This window comes from Manihot esculenta, chromosome 2 (genome assembly GCF_001659605.2).
Source record: "Manihot esculenta cultivar AM560-2 chromosome 2, M.esculenta_v8, whole genome shotgun sequence".
NCBI classification, from domain to species: Eukaryota; Viridiplantae; Streptophyta; class Magnoliopsida; order Malpighiales; family Euphorbiaceae; genus Manihot; species Manihot esculenta.
The window spans coordinates 31,191,550-31,206,259 of NC_035162.2; the positions used below are offsets into that span (position 1 = coordinate 31,191,550).

The 14,710-nt window shown below is 39.7% G+C and overlaps 1 protein-coding gene across 1 annotated transcript; it reads right to left on the bottom strand.

The window, feature by feature from the left end:
* Nucleotides 1-6,588: 6,588 nt before the first annotated feature.
* Nucleotides 6,589-9,085, bottom strand: LOC110608925. Its single transcript, XM_021748205.1, has 6 exons — nt 8,640-9,085; nt 7,681-8,544; nt 7,511-7,596; nt 7,279-7,384; nt 6,960-7,192; nt 6,589-6,788 (listed from the first exon to the last, which is right to left on the bottom strand). The coding sequence occupies exons 1-6, from the start codon at nt 9,083-9,085 to the stop codon at nt 6,589-6,591; spliced, it is 1,935 nt and encodes a 644-aa protein (XP_021603897.1).
* Nucleotides 9,086-14,710: the final 5,625 nt, after the last annotated feature.

The window sequence follows — 14,710 nt, forward strand, 5'->3', positions numbered from 1 at the left end:
CTGTTCGGTTCGGTTTTTATAAATACTAAAATTTCGATTTTCAATTTATTCGATTCAGTTCGATTTTAAATCGAACTGTCCGAATGCCCACCCTAACTATTATTGTGATAGTTTAATAATTATAAAGATATTTTGCGAGATGAAGTGATGAAATGTATTTAGGGTTATTCTTTAATAGCAGAAACTCATGCCATACTTGAATTTTTTCAGTTAGCTTTAACTAGAGGATTATAATTCTTTTTATTCATATCATTAACTCAAAAATTTTGTTTATAGTATTAATTAATATTATTTTTTTTAATTTTTTGATATTATTACTAGTATTGTAGTTATCTCTTTTTTTTTCTTCACTCTTAGTTAATCTTTCTTTTAAACTTATATATTGAAAAAATAATAAAATTGTTGATATAATTATCAAATTTTATTTTAAAAAATATTTTACCGTTTGACTAACTTGTGGCTAACTATTTAAAATTAATCTCGCTGTTGGGTTGTGCTGCTGTGAAATAATGCAAGGAAAAAAACAATATCACCACAACAATTTGCCGACCATATTTCCCAATAAACCATTTCTTTTTTACAAGTTAGAATCTTCCTAGAGTTTCAGCCTTATTTATATGTCGGATTTTAGTAAAAATTATAATTTAATTATAGAAATTAAATTTTATAAAATATTTTTTTTATAATATCCCACATAAAAAAATAAAAAACAGTCTTATTTATGTGGTGGATCTTAGTAAAAATTATAATTTAATTATAAAAATTAAATTTTATAAAATATATTTTTTTATAATATCACACGTTAAAAAAGATTAAAAAAACCAGTAAATAGCGTTATTGAATACCTTAGAATCCATTTTGCATTTAATGAACGAGAAACTAATTGCAAATGCCAACTTAACACTCTCGAATAAGGCATGAGTTTTACCTATAGGAGACAAAGAGCAATGCACCTTCTTAGTGATAGTCTACATTGGCATGCTTACACTATTATTGGCAAATCACAACAATAACTACTTATGAAGACTCTTTTATATCATGTCATAGTTAAGTTTAATACTCTTTTATATCAAATTACAACAATATACCTTCTTAGTGATAGCCTACATTGGCATACTTACACTATTAGTGGCAAATCACAACAATAACTACTTATGAAGACTCTTTTATATCATGTCCCAGTCAAAAGACTTGGCCACATATTCATTTGATGAATTGATGGGATCCCTGCAATCTCATGAAGTGATATTATACAAATCAGATGAAAAGAATGAAGAGAAAGCCTTTCATATAAAAGGTGAAGTAGCTAGTAGAGGACATGGAAAAAGAGGATACAGAGGCAGAGGAGGTCATGGTAGAAACGATCGTGGTAGAGGCAATGGGCAAAGAAATGAGCAGCATGAACAAAAACAAAGAATCAGGGAACTAGCAGAAGCAGTATTGAATGTTATTACTACAAAAAATATGGGCATGTAAAAGCAGATTGCTGGAAATGAAATCAGCAAGCTAATTATGCAGAAGAGGAAGAGGAGACCAAGTTGTTCATGGCTTATGAAGATAGCAGAATAACTTCAAGTGATATTTGATTTTTAGACAGTAGATGCTCAATCACATGACCGTTAGAAAGTTAGTGTTCAAAGAGCACTACAAGAATTTTAAAAATTACCAACAAAAATTTCCGTTGGTAAACATTGATATTCCGTTAGTGAATAATTTCACTAACAGATCTGTGACAGATTCATTTTGTTGGGAAAAACCTCGTTGGTAAATTATTCATTGACGGAATTTGTATCCGTTAGTGTCACTAACGGATTACCAATGGAAATGTCCGTTAGTGACACTAACGGAATTTGCGTTAGTAATCCATTAGTGAATACAAAATGACGTTGTTTTCCTTTGCGACGGACATGGATCCGTTAGTGACACCAACGGAAATTCCATTGGTAAATCATAAAATTGCAAAATCATTCCTATATTTTTATACATTATGCACATGTACCTGTACCCTATACATTCATATACATCCATCATCATCCTGGACATTATTAAACTATAATCGTAAAAAACTAAATCAATCATTAAAATATATTTAAAACTTAAAGATTTTGTACTAGAATTATAATTTGAAATAAAAATTACCAACTGGTCATAACAAAAGATACATACTAAATTAAACTAGCAAGCTCATCATCTGCATCATCATCACTGTCTATATGATGATCACCAATGACAGGGGCATCATCATGCCGTTGTTGTGGAGACGGAGCTGGAGGTGCCCTAGGAGCAAATGTCTAAGTGAATGTCCCAATACCCTGTTGTGCCATCATCTTATGCATAAACACCTGTAACTCGTCCAGCACTGTGGTAATTCGACTATTTTCTGTCTCTAGCCGATCAATTTTATTCTGCATCCTGTTCATTGCTTCAATTGTAGGAGGATCCACTGGGGGTGCAGACGTGTATGAAGTAGAATAATGAGATGGCTCATGAAAATATGCTGAAGCCTGGGACCCTAATCCATAAACTCAACTCTTTTTCTGCCCTCCAATCGCTTCGTAGTAAAGCTGGGCCTCATTTATGGGCGTCTGCTCATTGCTTCTCTCCTGTTGCTGTGTTGCTGCCTCCTTCAGTTGTACGTATTTATCCTGCATTATAAATTTCAAATAACGTATTAGTAAAATGATTTAAGTACATCAAAATTGTTTATAACTACATTTATTATCAACTTACATAAATAGCTTTTGACCTAGTATCAACAAACTCCTCCGTCCCCTTTCTTTTATGTGTGGCCTCGAAAAGCTCATGAGGATGTGGTTCTCTACCTAGTCTTTCTCTCTGTTATCAATTATAAGAAGGATAGCAATTAGTATAAAAAAATATTTATAAGAAAATAAATAGTAAAGGGATTACTAATACCATCCTCTGCTGGTGGGTATACTGTGAAACTGATCCGCATGCATGCCTGGAAATGCTAGATCCTGACCCTCCAGCCTCACTGTGCCTATTGGCAGAAAACTTGTCACACTTCTCTTTATATTCAGAAGTGTTCTAAGTTTCCTGCCACTTCCTCAAAACAGAATCTAGTGTAGCCAGATTCTTCGTCTTCCCTTTCCTGATTTCCCACATTAAGCCCCTGTATCTCTCAGCTGCCTTTTTCTACCATGCAATTTTGACCAAGCTGTCAATTGCTTGGTCCCATATGAAGTATTTCTACAAAAAGATTAAAGTATATGAGTAGTTAGTAATTACACATTTCATATTATAGGCCAAAATGCTTAAAGAATTATGCTTCACCTTGAATTCCTACCAATAAAACTTCTTAGTGTCATTTGGTATTGTCTTCCAACAGTGCCCTTCCGCAACCAATCTTTCTTTTATTATCAGAGTAATCATGCGACTGCACATCTCCGACGGATGTAAAGTACATGAACAATGGTGAGTTAGTATAGGGTAAAATTAAAAGTAATCGTAATTAAGAAATAATTAACTATTACTTGTTATTAATGAGTGAAATGGTCTGTCGGAATGATTGTGTGCCGCCTACAGCAGTGGTCGAACCCGCTGATGCTAGAGCAGATGATGGAGTAGATGCTGATGCAGATCTTATCCCTCTAGCTGATGTAGTAGCAGAAGGGGATGAAGGTTGAGCTGAATGTGAATGTGATAGCGTAGGTCGTGGAGCTGGAGTGGGACGGTGAGGAGCTAGAGTGTGACGGTGAGGAGGTGGAAGGGGACGGGGAGACAATGCATCGGTACATGGTGGAACTAGTGGACATGATCGATTCCTATGACATGGCTGTACACTGGATGCAAGTGGTACCCATATCTGAAGCTTCGTATCCCCAATTCCCGTCGATGCCCGTGGTAACTGTGACTCATGCTCTTGTCCGTCATCTGCAGTTGCCTCCTCTTGACTTGTACTAGCAGGAAGTCGAACCGGTTCTTTGGGCTTCTTAACCCTTCCATGTCCCCTCATCTGTGAACAAAAAAAAAAAGTCAATGCAAAAAATAATATAAAGTTCATAAACATTAAATTAAAAAGGTATAAACGTAGTAAGTTACTCACTGAGAAATAATAGAAATATACAACTCCAAACTGATTTAGAATATAAATTAATTTAGTTTGATTCGTATGAATCGAACTCATTGTCACCATCTACATCTGCATCAGAATTTGGGTCACTAAGAAACTCATCTTCATTTGTCGAAACATCATCATGAATCTCAGTCATTCCTCCACTAGGATCATTCAGGCAATGTTGTTGAGTAACATCATCCAGAAGTAAATTTACTTTAGCGTAATCAACCTCATCTTCTTGAAAATGTTTATATGTCTTTGAAGACATTTCAGATACTTCAACTGTAACGATCCGGAAATACGAACCGCTACCGGCGCTAGGATCTAGATCGGCTTAAGGCCGCCGGGACCCGTAGCAAGCCAAACATTCAACCTGTAAACCTGTTTAATCCCATACATGATCAACACATACATAAAAATTTAAACTTTTCTTTTCATTCATTCACCAAACTCAACCTGTGCATGCACTGATCATAAACATAAACATTAACTCCACCTTGGAGTCCTCATCAATGCTCCAATGGGGTGACATAACATAAATGAAGTTTGGTTTACAATAATCATCATTAGACATTAAGATCATGTACTAGAAAGGGATTAACATAATACCATGGTCAAGCACAACTCTAAACTTTCATAAGCATCATTACATAACATGTCTATAACATACTTTTTCATTACATATCAACATTTATCATGTCCACACTAGCTATTACATGACCATAACTTCATTACTCTTGCTGACCTCCAGGTCTACCCTGTACCTGCAAATCTGGGGGGTTAAGGGAGAGGGGTGAGCTATAAAGCCCAGTGAGCAGAATAATAAAACATTCAATTTAAGTTTCATGCTTTTATGGAATGCAACACATCACAAAAAAATCACATCAAGGATGAACTTGTCACCATTTAACCCTCCATACAGTCTAACCATGCCAGGGGCATAGTGCAGGCACGCCTGGACTTCCATAGCATAACATACATATCCAATAGTGTCGAAGGCGTAGTGCAGGCCACACCCGGTCTTTCTCTTATATTGTGCCAGGGGCGTAGTGCAAGCACGCCTGGACTTCCATATTATATCATCATGTCATAACGTGTGAGGGCTAATGGATTATTCAACATTCATCCACATCAACAACATAATATGCAATGCAACATATTCGTGAATTTCTAATGCAAGCACCCTACATAGCTCATGGCATTCATGATGTGTGAATCATGCTAACTTTCATTATTTGCTTTGAAAACGTAGAGAGTTATCCCACTCACCTCTGGCTGAAGCTCTACTGACTCTGAAGCAGCTATCTCACTGCTGAGGTCCTCGGTTCCTCGGATCCGAACCTATACAGGTGGACTCAAATGATGGACCTAACATACATGAACATGACTCTAAAATACTCCCCAAAAAACCCCTAAAACACCTCAAAACATCCATAGAAAGCATGGGAAGGAAGGCTGAACAGGGCACTTTCGGCGGCAGGTTCGGCGACAGAAAGTCCCTCCAGAGCCGAAAGTCATGCAGGTTCGGCGGCACCTTCGGCGGCCGAAAATGCCCTCCAGAGACGAAAGTCCATTTTCGGGGCAGGCTTCGGCAGCCGAAAGGCCAGCCTTCACAAGCATGTTCGGCGGCCGAAAGTTCCTTCGGCTGCCGAACCTGGTTTCTCCCAAATGGCAGAAACTCGGCTCCAACATGCACAACAACCTCCCAAACCTTCTATCATGCATTCTACTCAACCAAAACATGCATAGAAATATACATTCAGCTCCTAGGGGCTTCAAACTATCTTAAGCCCCAACTACAACACATCAAACAACCACAAACATCATACATTGCTCAAAAACTTAACATGAACCCATGAACTCCAATATAACCTAACATACATTTCTACCCCATAAAACAACTTAAAACTTGTTTAAAACATATAATGAGCTCAAGATCGACTCTTACCTCTTGAAGATCGAGAGGAAAAACGACCCTAGCTCGGAGATGGGAGAGATCGAGTTCCTTGAACCTCCAAGCTCCAAAACTTGCTATTTGCTCAAAATCTTCAAGACAAAGGTGTAAACTCATAAAAATCAAGAAAGATTTGAAGGAAGAAACTCAAAATCGACGAGGGACGGCGGAGAGCTCACCTTGGCCGAAAATGGGGAGAAAACTCGCCCATTTCGGCTAAGGGATCCCTTTATAGGTGGCTGGCCAGGCCACATTCGGGAGCCGAACGTGCCTCCGCATGCATGCCATATTCGGAAGCCGAACATAAGGTTCGGCAGCCGAACCTAGACTTCCCTCACTTATGCTTTCGGGGGCCTAAAGTACTCCCGAAGTGCATGCATGTTCGGCGGCCGAACCTGAGTTTTCCTCCAAGGAAATTTTCATGCAAAAACTCATTTTCTTTCTTGCTTAAAACATAAAATACATTTAAAACATCTTATAAAAACATAGTTTTACCCTTCTAGAGGTCTCTGACATCCGAAATTTCACCGGACGGTAGGAATTTCGATACCGGAGTCTAGCCGGGTATTACATCAACAACAGGTCTACTTTTAACTTTCATCACAGCCCACCAATTATTTTTGTCACGACGCTTGCTCAGGTATGAAGCATAAACGACTTGTGTTGCCTGAGAGACTAATACAAATAGCTCGTACTTAGTGTATCTTCGCTTATTGTTAATATCGACTATTCTATACTGTCTATGCACCTTGGTGCCTGTATTTGGTGTTGGATCAAATCAGTCACATTTGACAGGTACAGTCTGCTTAATTGGTAAACCTGAATACTCCAACCGCAACAGCTCAACCAACTGTCCATAGTAGTCACTTTATTTAGAACTGTAATTACTCCCTTTTATACATACACCAAAATTCATTGAGTTAGTACTTGAATTTCCATTGATTGTGTTGAATTTACATCCATTGACACAATACCCATCAAAATTGGTGACACTTCTGAGTGGTCCATTAGACAGATCTTGTATAAGCTGATTTTCTACATTGTTCTGCAATTCATGGGCATACTTGTAAAACCATTGGCCAAACTCTCTCTCCAGTTTTTCATCAATAGCTGCATTTGTGATATTTGGTTGTGCCGACTTTACTCGCTCTACATAAATGCTATACATACAAATTAACAAGTAATGTTTAACAATAATGTACAATGGAAGAGGTATTATACTATTAATATAATTAACAATACTTACTCAATATATGTTTTCACCTCTGGATAATTTAAGAGAATATATGTTTGAGCAGCTTGGATTTCATCTTCAGTCATATATCCTGATTTTCCCTTTCCGAGTGTTCTACCTGTGCATTTGAATATGCTTAATTTACCCGGTACATCATCATCGGAGACAAATTCATGCAAGTTTCATGGAACCTTTTGATGTCTGGTCATTACATGTGCTTCAAAATAATGAGCAGAAAATGCACCTGCTTCTTCTACCAAGTAAGCATTGCATATTGAAACTTCGACCCTTGCTTTATTTTTGACATTGTTCTTTAACTTTCTCAGGTATCTAGTATGTGAAAACAGAAATTAGAAATGTATACTAAGTAAATCATCATGCTGAGAAGTATACGTAAAGAATTAGTAAGTATACCTCTCAAATGGGTACATCCACCGATATTGTACTGGTCCTGCAATTAATGTCTCATATACAAGGTGTACTAGTAAATGTTCCATTGAATCAAACAGACTTGGAGGAAATACTCGTTCAACCTTACAAAGGATCATAGGAATTTGTTCATTTAACCGTTGCATGTCCCAATTAGTAAGTGTAGTTAAAGTAAGTTCTCTAAAGAAATTGCTAAGCTCTGTTATTGGTTGCCAAACATTATTCGGTAACAATTCTCTGAGAGCTATAGAAAGAATTTGTTGCATGAAAACATGACAATCGTGGCTTTTCATACTAAAAAGTCTAAGCTTCCGACTATCAACATATCTCCCTAGATTGGAAACATATCCGTCAGGGAATTTCAGTGTTTTAAGCCAATCACACAGTATCATCTTTGATTGCTTGTCCAAACAATAACTTGCTTTTGGATATTTTTCGCTAATTGGATCTTTCTTTAATTCTGGTCTCCTGCATATTTCATTTAAATCTTCCCGTGATTTTATATTGTCTTTCGTCTTCCCCTCCATATTCATCACTGTATTAAAAATATTTTCAAATACATTCTTTTCAATGTGCATTACATTAAGATTGTGGCGAATCATATTTGATGACCAATATGGCAAATCCCATAATATGCACCGCTTACGCCAACCAGTTGTCTTTGAAAGCCGACCATTTATTTCATGACTGTCAATGTCTATTATCCGCATCAACCCAATTTGCTCAATTTCTTTTAGCAAGTATTCTCCAGTTCTAATTGGTGGCGGTGACTTGGAGACAGTTCGGTTTTTAATAAAAGATATCTTGTTTCGACAGAAAGGGTGGTCGTCAGGCAAAAACTTTCGATGACTGTCAAACCATGTTTGTTTACCCCCCTTTTTAATGTAAATGCATCTGTATTTTCCATACAGTAGGGACATGCAGTGCGTCCTGCTGTGCTCCACCCTGAGAGTATTGAATAAGCAAGGAAGTCACTAATAGTCCAAATTAAAGCAGCACGCATAATAAAATTGTTCTGCTGGAAAGCATCGTAAGTATTCACACCAATTTCCCAAAGTTCTTTCATTTCCTTCACTAATGGTTGCATGTAGACATCAAGCTTCTCTTTTGGATTCTTGGGACCAGGTATGGTAATTGTCAGGAACATGTACTCATCTTTCATACACATACCTGGTGGCAAATTGTATGGAGTTAATATTACTGGCCATGAAGAATACTGTTGCCCAGATTGACCAAATGGTTGAAATCCATCAGTCCAAAGGCCGAGTCTGACATTTCGGGCCTCCATTGCAAAGGTTGGATGAGTTTGATTGAAATGCTTCGAAGCAGGAGCATCTGAACAATGACGCATCACCCCATCCTCATTTGCATGGTCATTGTGCCAAGTCATATACTTAGCTGTAACATAAGAAGCATAAAGTCTTTGCAAACGTGGTGTAATAGTGTACTACCCGGCTAGACCCCGACATCGGAATTCCAACTTTCCGGCGGAATCTCCATTGGAATCCGGAAATTCCAGATGTTGGAGCTCTCTAGAATGGTAGAGGAAAGGTTTTTCAAAATATTTTTACATGTTTTTATGGTTTTGATAAGAAAGAAATTGAGTTTTTGAAAGAAAAGACCAAGGAGAGAATAACCCAGGTTCGGCCGCCGAACCTCAAGTTCGGCTACCGAACATGGGGCTGTTTAGGGGGCACGTTAGGCTTCCGAAAGTGGCTTCCTCTTGCTGCCGCTGAACCCCAAGTTCGGCCGCCGAACGTGGGGGAGTTGCGGGAGCAGATTTGGCCGTCGAAGGGAGTTTGGTTGGCCACCTATAAAAGGCCCCTTGTCCAGAAAATGGGCGAGTTTTCTCTCTCTTTTCGGGCATAGGTGAGTTCATGCTCTCCTTTGGTTGTTTTTACGCTTTTTCTTTAAATCCTTCAAGTTTTCATGAGTTTTATCTTTGTTTTGAAGAGTTTTAAGCTTGGATCAAGGTTTTGAGAGCTTGGAGACTTTTGGAGCTTGGATTCTCTATATCTTCAAGTTTGGATCGCACCAACCCTCGATCTTCAAGAGGTAAGTGTAGATCCCCATCTCTTATAATGTTTTAAGTGAGTTTTATGAAGGGGTAAGGGCTAGGAATGCATGTGGAGAGTAGAGTTTGCATGTTAGGGTTTTGATACCTTTATGATAAAAGTATGTTAATGCATGTATATGTGATGTTTGTTGGGGGTATAGGCTAGTTTGAGACCCCTATATGCTTATTGTATGAGTTGTGCATGTTTTGGAAGTGTTGGATGTGAGTGTGGGAGGTTTTGGAGGCGGAATGCATGAGGCAGAAATGGGTTATGCCTTGCTGGGGAACCTAGGTTCGGCCGCCGAAGGTAATTTCGGCTTCCAAACCTGCCTGTGGAAGCAATCTTTGGCCGCCAAACCTTGCCCCCGAAAATGGACTTTCGGATCTAGAAGGGACTTTCGGCCGCCGAAGATGCCGCCGAAAGTGCCTGGCTTTCGTCTCTGGAGGAGACTTTCGGCCGCCGAACCTGCCCCCGAAAGTGCCTGACTTTCGGATCTGTGGGAGCATTCGACCGCCGAACCTGCCGCCGAAGGTGCCCTGTCCAGCCTTCCTTTGCCTGTTTTGCATGCTTGTTTTAAGGTGTTTTAGAGGGTTTTTGGGGAGATGTTTAGAGTAATATTAGAGTATGTTTGGTCCCTCATTTGAGTCCACCTGTGTAGGATCGGACCTGAGGAACCGAGGTGATCAGCAGTGAGTTAGCTGCTCCAGGGTTAGTAAAGCGTCAGCCAGAGGTGAGTAGAACATAACTCTTTTTATATTAAAGAAATCAAATATTTTAAGCATGTTCATGCATCATGAATACCATGTTATGAAATAGGTTGTTTGCATTAGAATTCACGAATATGATGCATTGCATAATATTATGATGATGATGTGGATGGATATTGGATGATCCTCTAGCCCTCACTATGAAACAATATGATATGAGATGAAAAGACCAGGTGTGGCCTAATCACCCCTAGCAATATGTTATATGTAAGAGAAGACCAGGCGTGGCCTAATCGCCCCTGGCACAGTTGGACATGTTACGTTATGTGGAGGGCTATTGGTGACAAGTCTATCATTGATGTGTATTGTTTGTGTTGTGATGCATTTCATGAAAGTATGTGTTTAAATAAACTGTTTATTATTCTGCTCACTGGGCTTTCCAGCTCACCCCTCTCCCCTAACCTCCAGGTTTGCAGGGTCAGAGATAGTTTAGGAGATCAGCAGGTTATGGCTTTAGTTATGTCTATGTAATAGTATAGTTGTGGACATGATGTAATGTAAAAATATGTAACGAAAAGTAAAATGATATGATGTAAAATAATGTAATGTATTGGATAGAGTTGTGCTTGGCCCTAGTATTTGGTTAATCCCTTTTTGTACATGATCCTTATGTATGTTTTATTGATGTTTGTGTAAACCAAGCTTAATGTATGTTATGTTAACCCATTGGCACATTTGATGAGGGCTCCAGTGTGGGGTTTATGTTTATGGATATGAGTGTTGTAATACCCGGCTAGAGTCTGACATCGGAATTCTACTTTCCGGTGGGATCCAGGATGTCGGAATCCTCTAGAAGGGTAAGAATAATGTTTTTCTAAAGTATTTTAGAATGTTTTAATGTGTTCAAGTTAAAATGGAATGAGTTTTTGAAAGAAAAGAACCAACGCAGAAAAGCCAGGTTCGGCCGCCGAACATGCATGGCTTTCGGTTTCACGTTAGGCCGCCGAAAGTGGTCTGGCCAGCCACCTATAAAAGGCCCTCAGTCGGTTGAACGGATAAGAATTGCTTTTCCTTTCACTTTCAGAGGTGAGACCATGCTTTCCTTAGGTATGCTTCATGTTTTCATCAAATCTTGCAAAAGGTTTGATTGGTTTTAATTTTTTTTTTGAAGGTTTTGAACTATAAACATAAGTTTTGAAGTTTGGAAAGTATGAAAAAGAGTTGCTCCAAATCTCCACGTTAGGATCGTTCATCTTCTTGGTTTCAAGAGGTAAGTGAAGATCCTGAACTTATTTTCATGAGTTATGGAAGTTTTATGGAGTTTTTGGGTAGAGTTGCATGAATAGGGTAAAGAGTGAGTTTTTGGTGTTTTGTAGATAAAAGCATGTTTATGTGTTATGCTTTGTTGTTATGTTGGGGTTTTAAGTATTTTTTGACCCCTTTGAGCATATACTTGGGTATATGCATGTTGAGGAATTGAGATGTTTGAGTTTAGGAAGATTTGGTGAAGTTTGGCGTGAGGCAGAGCAAGGTTCTGCCTTGCTGATGAACCCAGCTTCGGCCGCCGAAGAATGGTTCGGCCGCCGAATGTGCTGAGGAGGTGGCTTCGGTTGCCTAAGCTTGCCCCCGAGAGTTTGGACTTTCGGCTCTGGAGGGGAGTTTCGGCCGCCGAAGGTTATGGACTTTCGTCTTTAGAGTGCCTTTCAGGCCCCGAAACTTGCCCCCGAAAGGGTTCGGCTGCCGAAAGTAGAGATTCGGCCACCGAAGGTGCATGAGTTTCGGCTCTGGAGAGGACTTTCGGTCGCCGAACCTGCCGCCGAAAGTGCCCTGTCCAGCCTTCCTTTGCATGCTTTACATGATTGTTTTAGGGTGTTTAAGGGGATTCTTGGGGAGTCTTATAGAGTTGTTTTGAGCTAGTTTGGTCCCTCATTTGAGTCCATCTGTGTAGGCACAGACCAGAGGAACCAAAGAGAGCAACAGTGAGTACTGCTTCAGAGTTTGCAGAGTCAGTCCAGAGATAGCCAGAGGTGAGTGGAACTAAACTTAATCCTTTTAATTGAGAAATGAAATGCATTTAGCATATTTTCATGCATCATGATTATGCAATAGGTTGATTGCATTAAAATCCACGAATATGTTGCATTGCATACTTACTTGTTGATGTGGGTGGATGCTGAATGATCCAAATGAGCCTCTGAGAAAGTCCAGGAGCCTTTGACTATGCCCTGGCAAGTATAAGGAAAGTCCAGGAGCCTTTGACTACGCCCTGGCACAATGGTAAGTACAGGTGTTATATACACGTATAGATATACATGACAGGAAGACTAGGTGCCCATTCTACGCCCTGGCACAGAAATGTTACTGAGACTATTTGATGACAGGTTTACCCTTGATGTGAATTGTCTGTGATATGATGCATTCTATAAGATCATATTTTAATGACCTGTTTTATTGTTCTACTTACTGGGCTATAGAGCTCATCCCACTCCCTTATCCCCAGTCTTGTAGGATCAGTGTACATGGGAAGATCAGCAGGGTACACGAAGAGAAAAGAGTTCTGTAATAGTATAATGTGGACATGTAATATTAAAGAGATGTAATAGTTGTGTATAAAGTTAGAGTTGTGCTTGACTTATTTGTATTGTAAATCTTGTGTATACATGGTCTGTTTATGTAACTGTTTTATGAGCAGGTGAAAAACCAGGCTTAACCGGTATGAGTTAACCCATCTAGAGCAAGCTCTAGTCAGGGGTTCTTTAGTACAGAGATAGTGCATGCACAGGTTAAGCCTTGGATCAGAGAAAAGTTTTTATTTTCACAGAAAATATGTGATCATGTATGGGATTTATAGGTACACAGAGAGTATAGCAGGCTTGCTACGGGTTTCGGCGACCTTAAGTCGACCTGAATCCTAGCGCCGATGACGGTTCGATTTTCGGGTCGTTACAGATTGGTATCAGAGCCCAAGGTACAAATGATCGGACCTATAGAGAGAGTGTCGGGCTCATAGAAGTTAGAAGTGGTCAAGCACAATAGGAATCATGTCCACTAGGATAGGATGTTGAGTCCTGTCTATTTGATGCTATGAAATGCCATGAGTTATGCATGTGCATTATTGATATGTAATGTTTATGTGCTGATGTGCTATGTGATGTGTTTGTTTTCCAGAATTAAGATGAGAGGAACTCGTCGATCCGCACGATTGACTGGAGTCCCACCAGATAGTGAGAGAATAGATGCTCGTCCTCCTGTATTGCCAAGGGCAAGGTCGCAAAGATCAAGCAGGGAAGGTACGTCAATGGACCCTAGAAGGTCTTTAGACGAGAGCAGAAGAGGTATAGCTAGAGGAGGAAGGTCAGAAGAAGTGAGGGAGGCTATGGAGGTGGATCAGTCAGTAGATGAAAGCATGGGTGTAGGCAGATTTGAAGAAGGTATGGGAGAGTCTCAGGGAGGCGCTCAGGCCTCGGGATTTGGTTATCCAGCCTTTCCTCAGGGCCCAGGGTATCCGATTGGAGGTACGTCGGAGTACTCTAATTTTGCCCCATATCCTACTTACATGCTATATATGCTTTATCCTTATTATTACTCACCATATCCCATGTATCCACCCTCACCTATCCATCCAAGTGCAGCACACCCAGAACCAAATGAAACAGTACCTCCACCACCACCACTTGAACCAGTAGACTCTGTTGTCCAGGCACCTCAACCTAGTTCATCAGGGGGAAGTAAGGTGAAAATGACGGAGTACCTGAAATTGGATGCTCCTAAGTTCAATACAGGAGATGATCCATTTGAGTACCTTAGAACTGTGAAGATGATAACTGATGAGTTGGGAGCTGATGATAGTAGAGCCATTGAGATGGCGGGGTTCACACTTAAATGTAAGAAAGCTCGAGAATGGTTCAAGAATTATGTGGAACCCAGGATGGACAGTATGTCATGGGGAGAGTTCGCCAATGAGTTTGCAGGGTGGGCTTTTCCTGATAGTTCCAGAGAGATGAAACTAATAGAATTTGAACAGTTGCGACAGACGGACGAGATGAGCATTGATGAATTTACAGATAAGTTCCTGGATTTACTACAGTACGTGGGTCAAGCCTATGATACTGACCAGAAGAAGGCAAGGAGATATACTATGAGACTGCATCCCAGGTATTCTTCCTTGATTCTTCCAGCAGAGGAGAGTTTCCATTCTATAGTGGATGCCGCGAGGAAAATGGAGGCAAGTGCCAATATTCAGAGTACATT